The sequence below is a fragment of the Siniperca chuatsi genome, linkage group LG23 (assembly GCF_020085105.1).
Source record: "Siniperca chuatsi isolate FFG_IHB_CAS linkage group LG23, ASM2008510v1, whole genome shotgun sequence".
Lineage (NCBI taxonomy): Eukaryota > Metazoa > Chordata > Actinopteri > Centrarchiformes > Sinipercidae > Siniperca > Siniperca chuatsi.
In genome coordinates this window covers 17421180-17444430 of record NC_058064.1, presented here as the reverse complement: position 1 = coordinate 17444430, position 23251 = coordinate 17421180, and the positions used below count along the sequence as shown (strand labels likewise).

Here is a 23251-nt window from a genome sequence, read left to right as displayed (position 1 = left end):
TGATCCTGCCATCTGTAAACACGCGTGACCTGTGACCTTCAGGCTTTCAGCAGGCTCTGGAATTGTATGAAAACCCCCAAATAGCTTTCAGTGCCTTAGTTCAAGACATGGATCTCATGCACTGCTCAGCACTAACAGCCCAGTCCAGGATACGGAATACCCCTCTCTGCAAATCCCCTGTACAGGTATCAAAGCAGGATTGAGAGGAAAAACCTCTTTAAGTTCAGCAAGCCTTCTTTACATCTATGTCTGTCAAGTCAGTGTTGTTGCTGAAAGAATCCTATTTCTCGATATAATCCACCATCTTTTCTTGCTTGTCAAGCATGCAACGGGGATATAAGTTAAGACCCTAACACCCAGGCCAAGCAGCTATACTACTTGTAAGCATATTTGTAATAGGTGGGCGGAAATACGTACAAAAGCATGAAATTTACTTGCAATAGATCTTTTCCTTTTGAGGTCTGGTAACATAGCTGGCAGGGTTGGGAAGGAATGCCACAAAATGCAAAAAAATGTTGGTGAATATTCATTTTTTTAGGGGAAGTAAACCATTAAGATAGCTAGTCCAGGATATTTATTTGAGCTTTTACCCTAAAATTATCCTCATATTATAATAATTCAAATAAATCAGTGAAAACATGTAACAGCAAGGTTTAGGAGTGGTTCTCGCTGGTTACAAGGGATATTCTTTCAGCAACGCCTCTCTTTGCAAATACGTAATCATCCTGGCTGCTTTTACAATCACCTTTGCCATGTTCCCTGTCTGGAGCTGTACGTTGGTGTGACATCACAGATTAGACAAATTGGCCATGTCTGCACTTTTAGCGCTGGCTGTAAGGGAAGGAATGAAAGAGCCTGTGGGAGACAGGAAAGGATAATTATGCAGAAAGAAATGCATGTTTTTGGAGGGTAATTTCTTTCACATCTAAATATTCAAATGTGGTAGATTAAACTCTTTGGGTAGCTTCTACACCCTCAGAAAGCAACAGACCTTGTCAAAGTTAAAAATAATAATTACATCTAAACTATCTGTGTGCTTCAGTACTTTCTTTCAGTAATAGATGTTTACAGCTGCTCAGTCCTCACAGAGAGCGCCAGTCTGCCTGAGGGTTAGGTTTCTTTCACCAACAGATATTTGCCCTTTACAATCAAGTGCACCTAAAGCACTTTAAATATAAGCACAAATTCAGTCAGCACTTTGAAGGCATTGCTGATCTGCTCTCCTCTGCAGCCTGACAAGTGGTAAGCTCCTCTTAGAATAGGAGATTACTGCCTCAAATCCCAGCTCTGCATGTATGTACATCTCCTTAAGTCAGCTTTACCCCTCTGTAAAACCCCTGGGTCATTAGAGACTGCGCAATGTGCCGCAACCTCCTACTGCTTCCCTCACCTGCCTCAAATTAACAAATCAAACATGTCATGGTTTGGGGGTTTGTGTTCTCTTATTTCCTGTTTTATTTTGAAATAGTCTCCATCCCTCAAGTGTCTTTTAGTTTTGCTTCCTATCATTGATTGATTTTATAGTTTTCATCTGTGTCTTGATCAGTTTCACCTGTGTCTCATTGTCTCCTTAACCTAAGTTAAGTCTGTTTGTCGTTGCACCTCTGTCCAGCCCCCCGGTTTGTTATTTCCCTATACTTTTCCTGTTTGTGGCTTTTGCCTGTCTACCGTTGGATTTTGTTTCTTCTGTTCGAGACTGCTCACCTGCTGTGAGCAACTGTTGCCTGCCTTCTCCAGTGTAAGCCTTTTTGTCAATAGTGATCTGCACCTGCTAGACTACGCTTCAAAAGTGGTACATGTCTGATCATACCTCTAGGTGGGAGGAAACAATGGGGAGAAGCTATCTCTTGCCTGAGGACGATGGGGTTACTGGGAGACAGAGAGGGGTAATGGATGATCATGGGAGGTCTAATTGATATTGTCACATTTTGTGACAAGCTTTGCTAAAGGATAATCAGCAGTGGACGACCTCATGACCTGAGCTGGACTGTTTGCCCCGACTTGGCTAACATCACTCCCAAGCTTTGTGCCTGTTATCATTTCCATCAAAGTCTGTTGGCAACAAAATGAGCTAAAGTAAAAACTTCAAAAGGCAATAAGCTTCTGTAAGAATAGAACTATCTCATCAGCATAAATCATTAACCAAAGCTGCAAAGTAGAAGAGAGACCCATCCCAGCTGTAGATTGTCATACTAGTAATTTATATCATGCTACTTTTTGGGATATAAATGCAGGATCACATTTATATTCAAGAATACATTTTCCCCAGTACATGTTGGGCTCCGATGAGTTGTGTACAGTACCTTGTGGTACATTGCTGTACTGTAGTACCAAAAGGATACAGTTCCTGGTACAATCAGTACAGTCAGGGTACAAATCTACTTTTGAGGTAATCAGCATACAAAAGTAAAGCCAGGGTAGTGGATGATTCTGCAAAATCCCATATTTACTTCAGTGATTTTTATTTATTTTTTTTTTTTACATCCAATGCCAATGTTTAAAATTTGCGTATCATATCTGCACACTGCAACAATGGAATGTTTCATTAAAGACTGTGGTTATGGCAAATAAGCTATGGTTAAGGTGCAAGTATACTTCATCAGAACTGCTTGCAGAATGGTCGAATAGCTAGAACCCCCCCACACCTTTCCGATGTTGGAATTGGGGAGGCTGGGTCTGACCATTTGTCTAACTTCCGAAACTACTACCTCTATCACTTTTCATCTGTACAACCGAGATCAACACTATTAATGCCTTCCAGGAAAGACTGTCTGAAAATGTACAAGGTTATCACCATATTTAAATGATAATAGTCTCTCCCCTCTCTATGGCGGCTGGCTGGTCAGTCTGCCTGCCAGGGTCGTGTTTCGAAACAACTATAAACACTTTTGATTGTTTATAGTGGTTTGATTTTGTATGAACATGTTATTTTCTAGCATAACCCGGCCCTTAGATTTAGGCAACTAAAACACTGTTAAAGTTAGGGAAATTAAATTTTAAAAGCGAAAATGAATTGCTGGTCTTCGAAGGGAAGCAAACTCCAGTCTCGTACATGAAAGTTAGATGTGCTACACACTTACCCACCACCCCAAACTCAATACCCTTACTTTCTGCCTTGTTACTTATAGGGCACACTACTTTCCTGCATTGGCACTGAACGTTGGCATTGGAGGTAAATAATGAGGTGCAAAATCATCCAATATGGATGTACTCCCTAGGGATACTGGGCTTGTTGGAACTGGCAATGCAGTACAGAATAACTAATGTATCATTATAACTGCATGGAAGAGATTCACCACAATAGCTACTTTATGGCAAAAACGTACACACTTAATTATGTGTAGCACGCTGCTCACCCCTCAGCACCCAGTGCAACCTAAAGAAGACCGTCACACTCTCATTCAGTGCTCCCAGCATGTTTTTAATTGGTAAATATGGAAAACCAGTGTTTGAGTTTGGTTCACATCCAGCTGCAAAAAATATGTCCTTGAGTTCACAAAGTTCAATGTCATAATAACCAAAGGCCAGGACACTTATAGAACTTAATGAAAGTTGTATAAGGGCTTATAGACTGTACAGTACCTGCATGTTATGGTACAGACATTTACCATCAAACTGAGAGATGCAACTGTCCTGTAAATTACAGATGCTGTTGTAGATGGATAAGTACTATAATGTTTGTGACCAAAGCTCTCAATATATTTTCTGAATTATTTAATGTTATCTGCTCTGTCACTCATTTATTTACCATTACCTTTACCCCTAAATTGCCCAAGCACGGATAGTAGCCTATCAGTGAATTAAGCTTTGGTGGACCAACAGAATGGTTAGGGGCAATGTTAGCACAATGTCAAACATTCAGACAAATGTAAAATGTATAAAGGGCTGTAGTGTTTTTGGTTAGAAGGGTGATGAGGATGGCTAGGACGAGTAGTCTAGTGTAGTAGTGTCATTGTGGGGATGATGATGATGATGATGATGGTGATAATGGTTAGTGTAGTATTAAGCCAATAAAGTTCTGGAGTTGTTGGGAGTAATTTGGGGTTATAATTTACCTTTTTTATTGTACCAACATTCCATTGTCCTGCTTCAACTACTTCTGTTTCAGTTATTGACTTATTTTCCCAGAGTGTTTTAATCAGTCATGTATTACTCACCAAGTCATGTAGCTGCGTTGTTACCTGCTCTATTTTGTGCTCCTGTGGGTGTCTAAATGATCATTATCTCTGGTTTTGTACACGTTTCCCCATGTGGTTGGTAACCATTGATGCATGTTAGCAGCATTAGCAAGAAGCCCTTACTTTTTGATTCTGTTTGTTTGTCACCAAAATCTGACATCAACGTTTTAGGTCACTGATACATTTTCTTCACTGCAACTCTTGGAAACATCTGGACATGATGTGACATATTTGACCAATGGTCCATGAGTAGAAGAACAATGCAAAAAATAACAAAAAAGGTACATCACCAATAACCAATTCTTCTTTGTTTCAATGTGTTTAAAGGTGGATCTCTCCTTTAAAACCCAAAGATTAGTTAACAAAGATCAAATGCATGACAAGCCAATCCTCGCAAGATAAGAGTTTGAAAAAAACACGTGTCCCCTGACCCTTGATTCTTAGGGGTTACTTATTGCTTTGACTGATATTCAAGATGACTCATACCTCATGGTAACCCAGGACATGTGTTGCTGTCATGCTAGCAGTCATCTGTTATTTATTGCTCTTAAACTGGATGCCTCTTGGTGTTTTGATTGGCAAGTCCTCCTGTCTCCTCACATACCATCTGATACATAGCATACCTTTACTCTAAACACTCATATCTGTGGACCCTACAGTGACCTCTGAGGAATTTGATAATGACTGATTCATATCTTTGTCAATTATATTGCCTCTGGTCTCTTTCTGTCTCACTGCACATTTGGGGATTTGCTTAATTCGATTTTTCAGTTTCTCTGTTTTTTCTCTGCCATTCTGTCTGATGTGTCTCTCTACATTTATGTTGTGGTCTTTGTTGATCTCCTGCTTTGCTCTCAGATGGTTGTACCATTTCATTACAGATATTACTTTTTATGAAGGCTGCAGGTTGTTGGCATGAAATCAGATGTGTTTCTGAGCTTTACAAAATGTCAGAATAATTGCCCTATTTTTACAATTTCTTTTTCGCTGCTTAGGATGTTTCTGAAACCTCCTTCTCTGAGGCAGGGTGTGTTCTTTTTTTCTATGTTTCAGGCTTGATTGGGACTTATTTTACGGTATTAGCAGATAAACAATAAAGAACATTATAACTTTGGCTAGTTTGCTCTTGAATTTTACCCTTAGGTTCAGGCTCTGAACCTGCCGTTCTGGGTTTTCCAAACTCTAAATACTGTAACTAATATCAGATGATAAGTGCCACAGTGATAACCATCACTGAAGTTCGACATTGAGTTCATCCTGCATTTATCCGGCATAAGCGCTGCACACAGTGGGAGCCATTGTAGAAGTCCCTTTAGACACTTCCTGCACCCATTCAGCATTAGTCCTGCAGATAATTGATTTTTGCTATCTAGTTAGGACAATACTTTCTGCCATGTGAATGAAATGATGCGAGGCAGCCGAGAGTTAGAGCTGCAGGACTTTCTGACATTAAAGCATCACTGTTATAGACACACATACACACACTTCTCATCTTTTACATTGTCAACTCCATGTCTTTGACCCCATTTGATAAAGATTTAGTTCCATCTGATATTGTTGTTCTCTTTCTGTGTTGTAACTGGTGAGATAACTGAAGTGTAAAACATCTGATCAGATAGCAGAATAAATGACTATTGATCAGACCTCCGTTCAACCGTCATTGTTTCTCTCACTGGCTGAACTGTGGAGTCCCTGGAAGTCCCTGAACACAAGACTGGGAAACACCACTAGGCAATATTTTTGGGAATTGCAGAAAATACTCATTGTGCCTCAGACATTTAAGGGATAAGGCTGGTGATAATCCATTTGCTTGTTATTATCAACAAATCCCAGGAAGATAGCAAAACTAACCATGCAATAGTCCGTCTCTACATAAATTCTGACTTCCCTACCCTGTCTGTTGCACTCAGCCACAAGCCCATTTGTGTCTTTGAAAAATGTGTCAATAATACTTGATATACTTTATTTCGTACGAACAATGCGTAAAATGCAGAGGCCATCAAACAAAAAAAGAATCTCATGGTCACAAAGCCAGTAACAAAGCTTCTTCTCAAAGTCATTTTAGAGATTCAAGTTTTACACACAACAGCAGCAAGATGCTGGTAAATAAAACCAACTCCATTTTATAACAGGACAGAAGCAGAGTGAGGGACTTCTGCAATGGCTGCTGCTGTACAACAACTAATATTTGGTTAATAGCCTCGTTAGGAAATGTGTCAGCTTTTACCCTTTGTGCTCAATCTTAGAATTGATAGTAAGTAACCACCAATGCTAAGCTGGCAGCAGCTGGTTCAAATATTTTTGAAGGAAGACTGCATTATTTGTTACAGCAGTATAATATGGTATCACCTACGTAATATAATCTTTGTCACCATATTCGTTTTTTTCCAGATTTGGTATTTGTTAATGAAACATTTCCAACTTTAAGAAATATAGGTTTTTATTCATAGGAAGAAACAAAAACAACTCATGATAACAGTTGCGAGTAAAACGTGGTCAAGGTGGTCTGAGGAATATCAAGCAGTTGGATTTTCTTGAGTCTCTGTCAGCCACTGCCAGCAGATTCCACAAGACGAATTTCTATTTTTAATTTTGTCAAAACTGTCTCCCAGAGGAATGAATGGACTTATGGTGTGTTACAACATAACAGTGTGGTCAATTGTGAACGCAGTGTAAATGTATATGTTTGGTCACAAATCTCAAATCTGTGTTTTGGTCACAGGATGTCTTGTACCTTCTGATATAGTTATCCGTCTCATTAAGGGGTAATGCTAAGAATTTGGGCCCCATGTTGGTCCATGGGACAGGACCAGTCTGTGCAACCTTTTAGGTTCACCTCCAAAACATATGCGGCAACTGCTGTCTGTGAGTTACCATGTCCTATCTCTCTGCTCTGCAGCCACACTGGTCAAGGCACATGTAAAGTCTTACTGTGAAGCACCTTTGCAGCCGAGCTCTGTATTGTAGTCTCAAAATGAGTTCATAGCTTGTTTCATTCCTTTGTTATAGACATTTTTTTCCTTTTGAAGAAGACTTCTTTCAATAAATAACACAAATATATTCATACGTCATATATAGATAGATAAACATGTATAAACTACATGCATTTCATATAATTTAAATAATTTATATGTACAGTTCCCCCTCAGACACTCCCTCCCTCCCTCCCCAACCCCTCTCAAACAAGTTCTTCCATAACAGCGGCGCTGCACTGGCTTGTGGATTTGCAGCACAATAATATGAAATATCATTTAAATGGACCCAAGATTTCTTCAGTGGAAATATCATTTCATAGCAGGACGTTGCTCTCTACCGCCATGACACATAATCCTGTGGTGGGGAGCACTGTCAACAGGAAATAAAATCCTATACAGGAAGTAGAATTCCAAATAAGTAGTCCCCAGCAGGGCTTGTATTGTTTTGTTTACGTCCTATGACGTTTCCTTGACAACGCGCAGACACAGGATGTGTCTATGCGTATCCACCTCCAGCCCACGGAATTGCGAATCTGCGTCAGCGCTCGAACGTATGTCTGCGTTGTCTTGCACTGCGAGTTCCAGTTCTTGTCATCAATGCCCCTGCAGCCACCTTTGAAGGGCCTGGGGGTCAGACAGCGTGTCTCATAAAAGTACTGTTTGATGTCCTGCGTGGCACTGGTTTTAATTTTGGCCAGAACAGTGACAGGGTCCCCTCTGGTGTCCACTGCTTGGGTTTTATCCGTCACCCACTGGCTTTCGCTGTCACACACAGAATATTCCCCACGATAGCTCTTGTGCTCAGCGTAACGCTTCTTTCGTGTCTTGTTTCCCACTGCCCCGCCATCCTGTCCGCCACTCACGAAATCGTCCGCAAGGTAAAGCGGCGGCGGCTGCAGTGGTGGCCGGTCGCTCAGAAGCACCCGAGGTGAGTTGTACCGCTTGTGCTGCCTGAGAAGGTCTGAATTCAACAGCATCACCTGCCGGTCTACCACACCCTCAATGCTCCCGCCGCTGCGACCCCCTGTCCCCCACTGCTCCACATCACCCTGCAACTCTAAAGGAAAGTTTGCACTGAGGAGAGGAGGCAGTGTGTCCTGAGGCTCAGTGTCCCTGCTTTTCCCCTGTTGGCTCTGGTTCCCCCTGGTCTTCCCCCTCGTCAGGTCAGCCTGAAGCAGCTGGATGATAAGGGAGTTTAAGGGGTCGGGACTCTGCTGCTGCTGTTGCCCCTGGTGACTGCTGTCCATGTTGGTTGCCTGGATACCATAGAGGTACACAAGGACCATCACATACAGCAGGATGGACATCACTAGATTCACCTGTAAGATCTGCAAAGACAGAAAGAGAGAAACTTTTAAGAGAGACGCTCTTCCAGTTTTCTTCCTTACAGAAATTAGAACTTATGTTCTTTCTTAATTAACAATTAACACACAAACATTAGTTAGTAACATGGTCGGCAATTGGAGATGCAGCAGTGGCTGTGACGCACAGCTCATGGAGGATATTAAGGAAAGGAATTCTAATGCTTTGTGGGAACCTTTGGCTTGAACTTGGTGACCACACTGTAATTTGTGGTGAACTCCTGTAACAGCAGCAGTGTGTGTGTGTGTGTGTGTGTGTGTGTGTGTGTGAGCATTTAAAATGTGCTGAATGAAACCTGGCTCACAAACGTCATACACACACTTGGTTGTTGTCACCATAAGGTGTCTCTCTCTCTCTTTAACAGCACCAGTTACTTCAGTTATCATGGTGAAAACCTGACCCCATGAACTTCAAAAGTAATTTCACAGTAATTGTATAGTAAAATGTAGATGTAGTTTACTTGGTGAAGAGGACGTTTTGTGATGGGAAGGTTGTCAGTTCGAAACCCAGGACCAGCAGGATGATTCTGAGCGGTTATGCCCTGCTTCATATTGAACAGCCTCTACCGCATAGCTGTAACCCAATACTGTTAGCTAATTAGAAGGTCAAACTGTTTTACTTTATATTTAATGATATGTAAGGCTTTCAAGTGGAGAAAAAAAACTGGTCTACAAGAAACAACCAGAATCAGCATTTAAGCCAGTTGGACAAAAGTATATTTTACTTCTTCTTTTTTTAAACTATCAAACACTGAACACTGTTTTCACTTTTCTCTTGCAATCTTTATGACTCTTGTCTTGCTATCTTTACAATTCCTTGATGTGTACTTTTCAAAATGATCAAAGTTTGTTTTGGTGTTTAAGTCTCTTGTACAGATGATCTCTCCCAGAAGAGTTTAAAATCCCTGTGGTGATCAGTAGGAGATCTGCAATTCCCACAGTATAACATCATCTCAGAGAGCATTTTTCTAATGTCTGTGTATGTCTGTGCATGCGGACAAAAGCACGTTTAAGCGCTGCATGTTTATTCCCAATCAGCCTTGGTCAGGATGTGCTGATGGTGTAAGCCTCGGGAAAGTGTTATTACCACTTACCACTAGCTTTCAGAAAAGTCTACTGACTAACCCTCATTCATAAAGTTCCACATATTAGCAGCCTCCAACTGCAGTAAACACTGACATATAATCATCTTTAAAGGCAGAATGAGTAGGATTTTCCTAAAAACAATGTATAGACTTATACAAAAAATTTTATGACCCACTAGAAGTGTGTGGCGGTGTCTGTATCTGCAGAAACCCCGCCCTCTGCCTGTATGGGTATTTTAGGTTTCAGGGACATTGTTGTTTATGTTTCAATCCAGTGCACACACACACATGTTTGCTAAACCTTCCCTTGACAAGTAAAGGTTCAAATGTTATTCAGACAGAGGAGGAGAAAAGAGGTGAAGAATAATGGACAAACAGACGGCTGTGAACAAAAAAGAGGTGACTTGTTCCTATCAGCGATGTTATGGCAGGATGATACAGCTGTTGGATGGAGGGAGGGAGGGGCATCTGTTCAGCAGCAATGTCACCTTACAGTAAGTGGCTCAGAAATGACTAGCAAACACACACATGTGTACACACACGTTGTTTCACTATCCCTGTGGGGGGCAGTCATTGACATAATGCTTTCCCTAGCCCTTTACCCTAACTTTAACCATCACAACTGAGTGCCTAACCTTAAACCTCAAAAAGCAGTCTTTTGTGTCCCCATGGGTTAGTGTGCATTCAGGTTCCCCACCATTGGTGGACTCATAATGGACAGTTTAAAATAAAAAGGCTCAAAAACAATGCAGCAGAACCAGAGATTTTGTTTTCTGTTTGATTCAACGCATTCCTCTACCTTCTTCCACCTTGTCCCACAATGCTCCTGGATTCCACTGGAAGTACCTTTGGTCACCAAAAAATCTAAAATGACTTGTGGTGACAGGGACTATGGTGGTCCTCCTCCCTTTAAATGGGGCAGGACTGTGTATGAAAAATCAAAATCATGACATTTTTACAATGTGACATTTGCCATATTGTGACACTGACGCAACCTTCGAGTTTTCTCTCAACTTCTTTGCCTCTGCTTTGGTGATTAAATCCTCCCACTTCCTCCCCTAAACACCTCCCCACTGAGGACACTTTGCCCGTCCTCACCTCTACAAGAAGTTATTTTAGGACAAGGACTTATAATTAGGTGTTGGTTACATTAAGGTTTAAGGTTAGGGAATAAATGTAGTCATTGAAAGTCAGCGTGCACATGTGAGAGAGATAAAGGAAAAAAGAACAAGGCTGACAGATGTTAATGCTCCTGAATGATAAAATGCAATAAAATATATTGGTGTGCAGCCACAGGACATTGCGTCCACCTGTTTCAAAGACATCAAGGGGAATCTATTTACAGACACACTCTGTACTATATTCTGTTTGAATTTGTGACCACAGAGCTGAAAATGACTGTTTGCTTGTTTCCCTGTCTTTCAGTTTGCCTTTGGTTGGCTCGATTCACTCGAGCCAACCAAACGTGGATGACAACGTGACACATTGATGGAAAGAAATAGAAACAGGTATTTGGGAAGACTATACTATAATGTCTTTTGTGACAGTATGCTGCAAATGAAGTGCTTGTGGGATTGTCTAACAGAGTGTGAAACCCCCTCCCCAAACACCTTTCCGCCATTAGAAATGAAGGGGCTGCGTCCAGCCATTTTTTTAACGTTCCCAAACCGTCAATGCAACAAGCATGCCAACTTTGCGCAGTGATTGGGCAGGTGTGCGTTGGTGAGAAAGTCTGCAGGATTTACACTAAATGCGTATTGGGCATGCTATATGATGTCAAAATGCTAAGTGTAAATGCATCTGAGAAGCATTAGAGGCAGATTGAAAAGATGTATATAAAAGGTGTATATCCAAGTTATTCCAATTTGTACGATTCAACACGTCTCCTCTCCACTCTATGATGGCAGGCTTTGTGCTTTGCTTTCGAATGAGGCCTTTGGGAACAGGTAACACTGTAAGGAAACACTTGTGCCTTAGAAGTGTTTGAACAACCCTCTGTATAAACTAGTTTGTTTCAAGCATACCTCAACCTTTACTCTTTGTGTAATTGTTGACCCTGCTGTAAGTTGAAGCTGATATCAGATGAGGTTATAACCTAGCTGACAAATGTGTTTCTCCAAAATTTCTAATTTTCTGGAAGTGCTAAAAGCAGCATTACTTCTAGCTTGAGATCTGAGCAAGTTTAAGATTTTCTGGTGGATTTGAAGTGTTCCATTAGCCAAAAAGATCCGCACATTTTCTCAACCCACAAAAGACCATGTAATCCTTTAGCTGCGTTAATCACCAAAACGTTTCTTCCACTGAATCTGATTCAGAGTGTGTTGGTTACCTCTAGGAGTAAATGCACTGTGTACATACTGTAAATTACTAAAGGAGCATGTTTGGGCAAGAAGAAACATCTGAAGCCTCGGGGATCAGCAGCATCTCAGCAGATCCTCAGGTGGAGTAGTTGATGGTGGAGGAGGCTCCGGTCCAAATGTTGAACTTGAGCTGCTACTGTGTGTGCTAGCCATTGATGGTGCGGTGATGGAGTCGGTGCTAACGTTAGCCGGCCTAGCTTGCTGTGTAGCAGGGAGAGAAGAAACATCGTTGATCGCGCTAGGAGAAGTTGCCTGGGATTTGGAAACTGATGGTGGTTCTGAGTTCAAAGGAGTAGATCCTGTAGTCATTTCTGGTGCAGATGGGGTTTTGAGCCCTTTCCTTATGTCCATAGTCCATTTTGTTAAATGCCTGATGGCTTCATTGAAAGTGAAACAGGTCAACAGTCAGTGATGATGGCGACGTGTTTTGCATAGCCAGGTAGGCAGCGCCGTCAAATTAGATTTTGCAAAGGGAACCATTTTATTGTGTGTTTATTTGTGCTTTAGAAAGCAACCGCTGTGAAGCAGTCAGAAAATAACGCTTTATTTGTCTGATTCACCAGCTTTCTCACTACAGGCACTCCCTCTCTTCCCGAAATAAACCGAGTGAAGACACAACCAGCAGAGTAGTGTGGTCGATGAACTCCGCCTGGTTTCAGTGATATTTCAGACTGTTTGACCAGTGATCGCCGGATTGGCCACCGCAGCGTGATGTCAGGTTGCGTTTCTCCCTCTCCAAAAGTTGATGTTGTTTCAACATTTCCACCGCAGGTCGCTGCGTTTGTTTTTTTTTCCGCTATCCCCTGTGGCCCCCACCGCCGCAGCCTAAACGACTACCCCCACTCAAATGAATGAGGGGACTGGCATTTTCGCCACAGTGCCTGTCTGATTTGGTCTGGGAGAGGAGACCTGCCTGCCTGGTGTCAGCCTGGCCATGATTTTATTAGGCTATATGTATTTTTAACTTATACATTCGATTGCAAATGACTAGTTTTAATTATTTATCAATACATGATTACCATATTTAATGTTTATTGTAGGCCACAAAAGCTAATTTGGACAGGCATCGCGCCCCCAATGTCCCCCCATGCCGGATCAGAGGAATCCTCATAATTCATCAACAGGTCATCAGAGATTCCATGAAGTTGTGTTCAGGACAGGAAATTCATAACTGGTGCTCATTACCAGCTGTTGTTTTTAGGGTTAGGTTATCATCACCATCTCCTTTGTAAGCGTACAGTTTTCCTTAAGCTGACTTTTCCCCTCAAAGAAGAACTGATTTGACACAGCAGTAAGCATATTAACAAGAAATTCACCGTGTGCCTCTGAGCGTTGTGCTTCACACTTAAATGGATAATTGCTCAAGGAAAATATATTTTTCATGTGACATTCAGATGGTTCTGTGGCCTGAAAATAGTCACAGAACTGGGTGAAACTGGAATGCAGGGTTTTGGGGCTTTAGTGACCCACACCACCACAACACCCCATGTGACTTCCATTAATTTAGCATGAATATTGGCTAAATGTTTTCTGGCATTTTCTATTGTCAGTTGCCAGTTCTCCAGCCAAAAATCTGCCTAAATGATAAATGAAACAATAAAACAAGATCTTTCCTTTAAAATCACCCAGTCTACCTCAGACAGACACAATAACAAACAGGCCATTGTCTTGGGTGCTGAAACTTAAAAGAGGCCCTGTATTAGAAAGTTTTCCTCTACTACAGTAGATGTGTTCAATACATGATTAAAAATGCTTAATGCAGACATTGTAATCAGCTTGTTGCAGACAGACTCCAACAAACATTTCACAGCTGGACTTTATCTTGATTGGCGCATCTTTCTAAAGAAGTGCTAAAACCTGTCACTTTAGTCCAGTTTGTGCAGTATTTAAATCATCCCCTGATAGAATTTTAAAACACGGAAACAAAAGGCACTGCACTGAAAGCTGATGCACTGCACCTGATACACTGCACCTGCCAAACTTCAGCATGGTATTAGCATTATCATTGTGATTATGTTAGAATACAGATGTTAGCAATTAGCTCAAAGCACCTACTGCCTCACAGATCTGCTAGTCTGGCTGGAGACTCTGATGGCGTGTCTACACAGGATGCATTTCAGCCTAACTATAATCATGTACGTATATACCCATAACCACTGATAATGTTTACTTTTCAGTACTGGTTCTCTTTGGATCACATGTCCACCCTAAAACCTGCATATGACAGCACTTACAACACATTTCAGTCTCACACACATGCAGTGATAAATTCCACCCAACCAAACTCAAGTTGACTGTATCCTGAAAGTTCAGTAAAAGTGAGCCTGACAAAACGGAAAACAAGCAGACAGCTCCATCCAAAAAGCAACCTCGAAGACGTCAGTAAGTCAACATGGATGCACAACGTTAGTACAAGTAGTACAAGGTTTCTTTCTGGCAGCCAAAGGACCATGGATGAGGGTTTGAATGTAAATTGAACAGTAAATTAAAGATTAGCCCTAAGACTAAGCTTCGTCTTCAACGCAACAGTCCGGATAAGGCTGTATCACTGCGATCGCTGCCGCAATCCACCTCTGAATCTCACACTTACCCTCACTCAGACACTTCACTTGAAGAATCAACTTACCCTCACACTTGGAGCTGCTGACCCTCATCTCCCCACTTCAGTGCTGCTTCATCAACAGACAGCAGAAATGCAAACCTGAGGCATTTATTTATTTTGACTCATGTTATGACAGCACATTAGCTACCACATGACTAAAGATGAAGTGTTTTATCTACCTTGATTCACTGTCACTGACACCCAAGACAGACATTTGAGGACAGGTCAGAGCTTGATGAGGCAGGTATTAAAGTGTCAGCTCAATCATAAGATTATACAAAAAAGGACCAGTTTCCTTTCTTCAAATGTCAGAATCATTTGGATAATTTCACCTCAGGCAGTGGCAAGGGACAGAGGAGAAGAGGAGTTGGTCTTTGGGACAAAAGAGGAAGTGAAGGAAAGGAAGAAAAGGATTAACATAAATCATCATGTAACATTAGTGAAAATGTATTGTGTAATCTAGTTGGATGACTGGTTTGTGATTGGGCATGTGACCTACAACTGAGGTGAATTCAAAAGATGTTTAAGTTTTCACATGCATTCGTGTCACATTCTGCACGAAATCGAATAAGCATCTTTCCCAAAATGTCAAACTTTTCCTTTAAATTTTACACTTACCCATTAACATATGACACTGCAAGACCCAGAGATGCACACTGTAAACTAGTATTAGTTGCTATACTGAGTACTACACACCTCAGTGGCTGCAGATCCATGCTCTATGGCCGATCTTGGCATACAAAAGTTAAGTACATATACAGTACATTATATAAAACAAAAAATGACATTGACCGCAATCAACATAGTAGTTTTTGTAATAAAATAACAAGGGGATGTGAATGAATATATAGATGAACATCAACAAGCAGTCAGTAATCACAAAGGAAAGACTTGACCCATTACACTATTCCAGAAATAGCTGTAGGACTTTGTAATGCCATTTACCAAGATCTGATGTAACTGTTCTCTGTGCATTTTAGGATGAGAACTTCCAAGAAACCTGACTTTGACAAAAGAGGATACACCACTAGCTAAACCCCTGCAGCCAAGGTTATTACTTGAAAGTAAAACGTTATGCTGAAACTGAAATAAAACTGTCTTGTCTACTTAGTTAATATAGAATACCAACAGATGTAGTGTATGTGCATTGTAAAAAAAAAAAAAAGACTTTTCTGGCGGAGCCACATTTTACTTTTAGAACGTACATGTACTTTAATAAAACATGAGTGAAGTCAGGTTGACTTAGATATTGGCACTTTTTCCACATGTGCAGAACATGTCCTGCCAGTGTACACACATGGAGCAAGCAGGGTGATTGTTAGCTCTTACAAATAACTGATTGACAAGTTTGACAAGGTTCTCTCACTTTTTCTATCCATTTCCCATCTACCTTTTTCTCTTTTTCTAATTAAAACATCCTTGTCTCTCTTCTTGTTTCTAAATTTCTGTATGAGCTTGAGTCTATGTTAATTATTGTCCTTACAGAGGCCATTATTCAATAACTTGAATACAGCCAACCCTTGAGGAATGCAATGACCTGCTACACACACACAAAAAAAAAAACTGCACCCAACCCACTATCACAAGACTTGTGTTATATTTAACAGATAAATCAGAAGCTTTTCAGGTCAAATCGAAATGATTACGGAAGGAATCTGCGGGGACTTCACGTCCAAATGAAAACAAAGCTTTGCTGCATAAATAGAAGTGTCAGTTTTCACAGAGAAAATTTTATTTTATTTTTAGAAGAACAAATGTTTGCAGACAAGTTAGCAATATCTGTCGCACACCCTATGCTCCTTTCATATTGTCATTTTAGGAGGCCCAAGACCCATTAGGTTAGTGTCCAGCCCCCCCATTATCCCTTCCTCATCCGCTCATCATCTCACACTCCTATCTGCTCATTTTCATCCTCACTCTTTTCCGTATTACGTAATTCATTAACAACCCCCACCCCACGCTTTACAAATCTTTTGTCTTTTCCGAAATACTGAAGCAACTTTTTTCACTTTCCAAAATGAAGAGTTTAAAGAGTTTCCTTTCGGGCATCAATAAAGTATTTCTGATTCTGATTCTGAAATGAAAGATTAAAGCTCTCCACTATTAATACAAATTATCAAATGTCATCAAATAGTTAGTCTAATGCAAACAGAGTTTATACAGGTATGAGTGTGCATGTATCTAACTTTCTACGCTCTTCCTCCTTCAGTGCGTGTGCCCATTTCCCTCTCTGCGTCCAAAATGCCTGTGCTAATTATTCCCTACAAAACAGAGCTGGGTAAATTGCCAAGATCCTCATCTCACCTGCTCTCCACACTCAGTGAAGCTCTTAATCCGGTACAAGCTTGTGTTGAAACAGAGCTGCTGCGCATAGAAATGCACATCATGTAAATGCACAGTAGTAGTAGGAACAAATGTCAGAGAGCGGATCTGTAAGATGGAAGAGCTGCCCAGAGGTACTATTTCCAAAAATTGTGTCTTGTGCATGCAGTCTGTGGGAGCAATAGGTAGAAGCTGCAGGATCATGCCCTCCTGAGCTTTTAACTCCTGAGGGATTGATGCAGATAATCAGCCTCAGTGTGGCAGCATCTTAGCAGGAGCGCAGGCAGGTTTCCTCAGCAGTGACGTACTGGACGGCTGAAATGACTGTGATGTGATGGATGGCTGATGGGCTGTCTCATAAATGTGACGCTTTGTGTTTTTCATGTGCACATGCAGGTCAGGCACCGTGATATGATGTACTGTTGAGGAGATCAATTCACAGGTATGGGATACGTGCCACCAGGCAAGCAGGGTGTATAAGCACAGTTTCATCTGCATTTAATTCCAGGTAAAATCATCCGACTTTGCGACTAACTATTTCTGTCACTTTTTGTGTGCACAAACAAGTGCAAAGCTATAAATGTCTGAAAGTCAGGTTGACTTAGATATTTTGGGACTTTTTCGCCCTATATGTGCTTTTCGCCCCGCCTTCGAGTGTGGCCATTCAGAACAGCTATTAATACTTTTGCCTTCCAACATGGTCAGATGACATGTCGTGCAAACTACAGTAGTTCTTTAATCTTCCTCCTACAGTATTTCGTCATCAGCTGCCTTTTTAGAATAAAATGCCAATTGTGAATTAAAAAGTAAAGATAAGGATGTATTTGGTCTTGCCTTACTTCTAACTTTGAATGCGCAGTGGCAACAGTGCAGTAGTAGTGCAGGCAACATGGCTTTACTACATGTTTATATTTCAGATTTTGCTTTTGATGTTTTGTAAATGAAATATTTCACCACGAAACAATAAAAAGTCACTAAAACAATCCCAACTCCTACACCAACACATCATTACATCATGTTTGTGTGGGGGTGGGCATGTGTGTGTGTCTGAACGTTTGAGTGATGTGGCCCACCACGAGGAATGTAAACCTAACACACATTAAAGAGTGGCCTCAGATTTACAGAGGGAGACACAGAGAAAAAATGTGTGTGTAACTCGTGTGTGTCTTTATGAGCAAGTGCATGCACCTCATCACTCTAAATCTAAGTCACCTGTTTATCAGACATAGGTGTGTGTGTGTGTGTGTGTGCGCGCGCGTGCGTGCACACCTCTCAATGAACTTAAAAAACAACACGCCTGTCTGTGTTTGTATCTGACTAAATATGTGCCAAGACTGTTAGTGTGTTTGTGTGTGTGCATATCGGTGGTTGTTTTTGTGTGTGTGGTGGATCATTAAGACAGTACAGAACTGCAGGCCAAAACATGAAACTACAACACCGCATTGCTTCGAGGCAAACAGACATTTGATATTTTTGTAATCAGATCATTGACATAGTATAGTTTTACATGCTAATACCAGGGACATCATGGAGCAGTTACTGTAGTAAGGTGGTGTGATGAACCCTCCTTTATTTTAAATACTTCTCAAAAATCTATGTAATGCATATTTATTTTAGAAGTAATCCACTTAAAAACGCAGTGATTTTCACCCCTGAAGTTATGAGTAACATTAAAAAAAATCATGTTCTCCTACTGTTTACTTATTTACCATTTACAGGGTGAAAGGCAGGTAGATTGGTGCCTCATTTAATCCTGTATGTGTGTGTCTCTGCATGTATGACTGACAGAGCTTACAGTGCAGATGTAATGTAACCTCATTGGGGCGTGGTGGTGATAACATGCCCCTAATTGGCAGAAATAATTGAACACACGCCCCTCCACTCCATTCTGGTGAGGCATGAAAAGGATGAAAAAGTGCTGTTTACTGGAAGTAGAGGAGTAGCATGTTAGAGCAAGACAGACACCAGCCCATCTGTCTGATTAACATCACATAATGACACAAGCAGCCTGGTTGACGTCTGGCAGTGAGGCAGCAGAAAGAGAGCCAACCAGTGGAGATATGCCAAGGTGAGGAATAGGAGGATAAGAAGGAAGAAAAGGAGGGACAGAAAGAAAAATTATGGCTGCATTTCAGCATCTTTTAGTTAATTGTTTTGGTTTTCCAGCCCGCAAACTCCACTCTCTCATCAACAACATTTCCAGCAGCTGCAGGCAGCGGTTTTCAGTGAAAAAAGCTCCAATAAACTGTACACAACCTGCTAAACCTACTGAAAAAAGAGATCAGTTTTTCTCATGTATTTCATCAAAGTGTAGAATTGTCTCTTTGCTTCTAATCTGCTGTTGTTGTGTTGTGTGCACTCTAACACATCATAAAATTTTATTCTTTATTTACCTCAGTGGTAAAGGGAATCAGAGGGCTTATATTAGAGACAGGCCTTTATTTCTAATTTCTCATGTTCCCTAGTTGCCCTGATGTCTTAATAAATCCAGTATAATGTCCATCTCCACAGCACTAATTCCATCACTACAGCAACAGAGTCATGTCAGGCGTTCCACTTTGGCTTTTTCCCAAAGCAATGTTCACTCACCATGAATGAAACTCAATACTTCTTGAATACTTCAACTGATTGCCAAATGCAGTTGACTATCATTTGTATGGGAAGGAATAACAGGAAGAAAAGAAAGTGGCAGTGAGGCACCTCAAGGTACATCAAAATGCTGTAATTTGCCAGGACAATCAGGAGAGGTAGTAGGAAGAGGAGAAGTTGAAAATTGAATATGGCAGGGAGGGAAAAAAGAGGCTAAGGGCGATAAAGAAAAGTGGGAGAAGATTAAGCTATTTTAAGAAGTTGGTATGAAAACTACAGTGACCAGCAAATCACTGTCTAACCTCTGAACTGACTGTAACTGGGACATTAGCCTGGTAAGCTACTGGCAGTAATGCTTAATAAGGGAAGCCAACTGCTGTTAAATGCTAGAGAAGGAAAGGAAAAAACTTACTTTTTGCACATTTGACCCAGTATTTTAGCCTCAGACAAGAATCTTTATGTCCAAATGGAAATAAATATTGAGGCATAACGATAGGCATTATGAACTCTCGAACTTCATCCATTTATCCAGGCACTAAATTAGTATCTTGTGATATAATTCTCCACTCTCAAACAGACTTCAACAATAGCTGCATCTTTTAAATGTAATCTAGGAGTAGGAATCTATTTATTATTTATTGCACCTTACCTTACATGTGCAGCTTCACTTAGGACAAGGACAACAAATGGGTTCAAATACTTTTGCTTTGTCCAGACTTGACAAGAACACATAAGGTCTATGTTGTACTGACCCTGGGTGTAAGGGCAAGTGATTAAACTTCTGTTTTGGCTGCCAGGCTAAAAATGTAAGGACACCTGCTCTAAACTAATTACAGATTCACTGTTGCATGTAGAGCAGGAGAAGAGCAGTACAGACGTGCCTTACTATTGGCCTCCAAAAAGCTCTGTTAGTAGTTATCCCAACCTCATAGTGCATAAGAGCAAATCAGTGGAGCATAAATTTAAATACTGCAGTTAATAGCGCAGAGATCTCCCAAATTCCAGGGAGCAAACATTAAATGCTGCTTGAATTAAACACAAATCTGAAGTCTGAAGTTAAATTGCATTTTGCTTGCCATACTTTAAGACAACAAACCTTAAAAGCCTGTATACTGCATGTTTTCAGGTGGATGCTGTTGGAGTTCAGCTGTTCTACTGACTTAGTTACACAACAGACACTTTCAGCAAAGCAATCTGATTAGTCAAACAGGTTCCCACTGTGCTGTAGTTTAAGCACAGCTATATGTGTTTCATGGTGGCTCTGCCAACTCCTTCATTTTCTGTGTGTGTTTCATTCTAATGCATGCTGTCCAGGGGCAAAATGTACAGGCCATACACGACCCTACATCTTTTTTGTATCAAATATTACACCTTACACCTGTAGCTGCTTATAGTCAGTTGCTTGCAACATAAGAAAACGTAGTCACAAGTAGCAAAGATAAACACTTAACTGTGCGAGCTATGTAGACAGAAGCAGTAATTCTGGTGAAAACATTTCAAAAATTTTAATACTGAGCATACATTATCAGTGGAGCAGTGGACAAAACTATAAAGTTTAACATCCATCGTCCAAGTCTACAAGGGATGGTAAAAACGTGAATCACTTTGATGAAGGTATAACAGTAAAACTGTCACGTTAAAGGCTGTAGAGGTTGTGTACTTAACATTTGCTCTTAGCAACGTTAGTGTGTTACAAGTGTGTTTTAAAAAGAAAAGCAAATCAAACTTGAATGGATTCATGTCAGATATACAAAAAGTAAATAAAAAAGTGTCATTTTTAGGATACATTTGGTAGAGCCAAAAAGAGAAAAAAAAAGCCTCAAAAGCAGAGAGCCTCCCCAAAAAACAGCAGCAGTGTTGAGTGATTGAGGGAAAATGCTCTCACACTCAGAGGCCCCGTCTGCCTCACTGTGACTTTTTTCCTGCACAAATCTATCAAATCTGAAACTGCTTTACTAGTGAAAAATAAATGCAGCTGGAAATTAAGTTTAACAACTCTTGATCATATAACTAAACAGTTATTTAATTTGTTATATTTGTCTTCTTTAAAACTTCCAATCAATGTAAACAAAAATTATAAGCTGACAAAACTAATCATTTTAAGTTAGCACATACCACTAGGACTTCTTAAAGTAAACTAAAAAAGACTTTGCAGCTGTGTAGTTGATAAAACACAGGTCCACACAAATTAATCAGCAGCCGTCTTTCACTTTGCAGAAATACCGAGCAAACAAACAGTTGAGATGTCTGAGAATGCTGAGGATAAAAAAATCAAAAGTACTATAACCAGAATCACTGGTGATGAAATGTTTGATAAAACTGTGGTTAGTTTCATTTGGTAAAAATAAAACCTCATGTCATTTACACTTTAGTGGAGTATTATGTATATACTTGAAAATGACAGCATTTCAAAACAAGACAGCCACTAGAAAAAAACACAGGAGACAGACAGGACAGAAGCAATAATGCAGCAAAAACAATGGTTAGTAAAGATAGAATAAGAGGAAAATATACAAGTTACATAATTGTAGGTAGAAATATTATGTTATTAACTGTTAACACATCTGATGCAAGTTAAATAGTAATAATAAATAATCTTAAGTTTAGGGACAGATGACAGAATGAAGCCAATTCTCATTTAAATAGTGCCATGTCGCTTCTCTAAATATAGATTCTGACCCCAATGACAAGCGTCAATGCCTAATGTTTCCTGAACCCGACTTTGGTAAACACACACTGAAAGGCACAACTGTTGTCCAGCCTGGACCACCAACAGTGTACACTGTAAACTACTTTAGGCAAGATTATCTAAAATAAAAAACACACCCCTGACCCTTGTTAGAACTTTTTTCTCCTTGTGGCTCCAAGCAGAAACCTGCTGGCTCAGGAAACCACAACTGTATCAATTTGAGATGGTGGCAATGGATGGTGTGCGTTGCAGTTACTGTGGAGACCCCAGTGGTGATGCAGTCCGGGTAGCTTAGTGATGGGGCTTAGCGAGCAGTGTGCCAAACCAGCAAATCCTCTAGAGAGATTTTCACCCGGCGATGTCTGAGCCCTAATACTATCCAATTGACTCCAGATGTTACGGCACAGTGAGAGAGGGAACATGACAGATCCAGTCTGCAGCTCAGTTTCCAGCCAAGTATTGGCTCTGCAAATTATAATTCCTCAACACAGGAAAAACTGAGCAGAACTATCGAAACTTGAAAAAATGTTTTGAGTGGCCCAAAAGGAGATTTGGTGGAGGTGTCAACATAAACAGAAATAATGCAATTGCTGCAATGCAACACTGTTAGTCACATCTGTTGTGTAGATACGGATATGCTTGGAATCAGTTGTATGCTGAATGGCTCCATTTAATTACACAACTATTTACAAGTGGCTTCTGTGGTCTAAATGACTGTAAAATAGTAGAAGGCCAAAGTGTTTTATGCAGCTCAGGAAAGCCAAACTGATGGAAAGATGTAAATAAAAAAACAAACAAAAAAAAACAACAAAATACAACAACGTGCAACTATTATTTATGCAGCATTTCCAAAGCTGACATAAAATGAACTTGTTGAGCGCTAATGTGTAGCATGTGTACTTGTCTGTACGAGAGACAGAACAATAGGCACAGGAAGTGGATTGAAACTGATCTATCTAGATTTGTTTTTCTCAAACTCCTGGTCTGTGAAAATTGGGAAAAGCCAGAGACATTTTGCAGATTTTCCACTGATCAAAGAATTCCTGAAATATCCTTTTCAAGCACTGGATTCAATACAAGGGACAAAGAT

At 40.5% G+C, this 23251-nt stretch overlaps 1 protein-coding gene across 2 annotated transcripts in view; it reads right to left on the bottom strand.

Annotated features, from left to right (window-relative positions):
• Positions 1-3400: 3400 nt before the first annotated feature.
• The window catches only part of ntf3 (neurotrophin 3), a 41721-nt gene continuing 21870 nt past the window's right edge, over positions 3401-23251 (bottom strand). For both annotated transcript variants that reach the window (XM_044186639.1, XM_044186640.1), the window contains one exon: positions 3401-8481. In XM_044186639.1, coding sequence (XP_044042574.1) covers positions 7603-8481 — 879 coding nt within the window. In that variant the 3' untranslated portion in view covers positions 3401-7602. The remainder of the gene's footprint in view (positions 8482-23251) is intronic.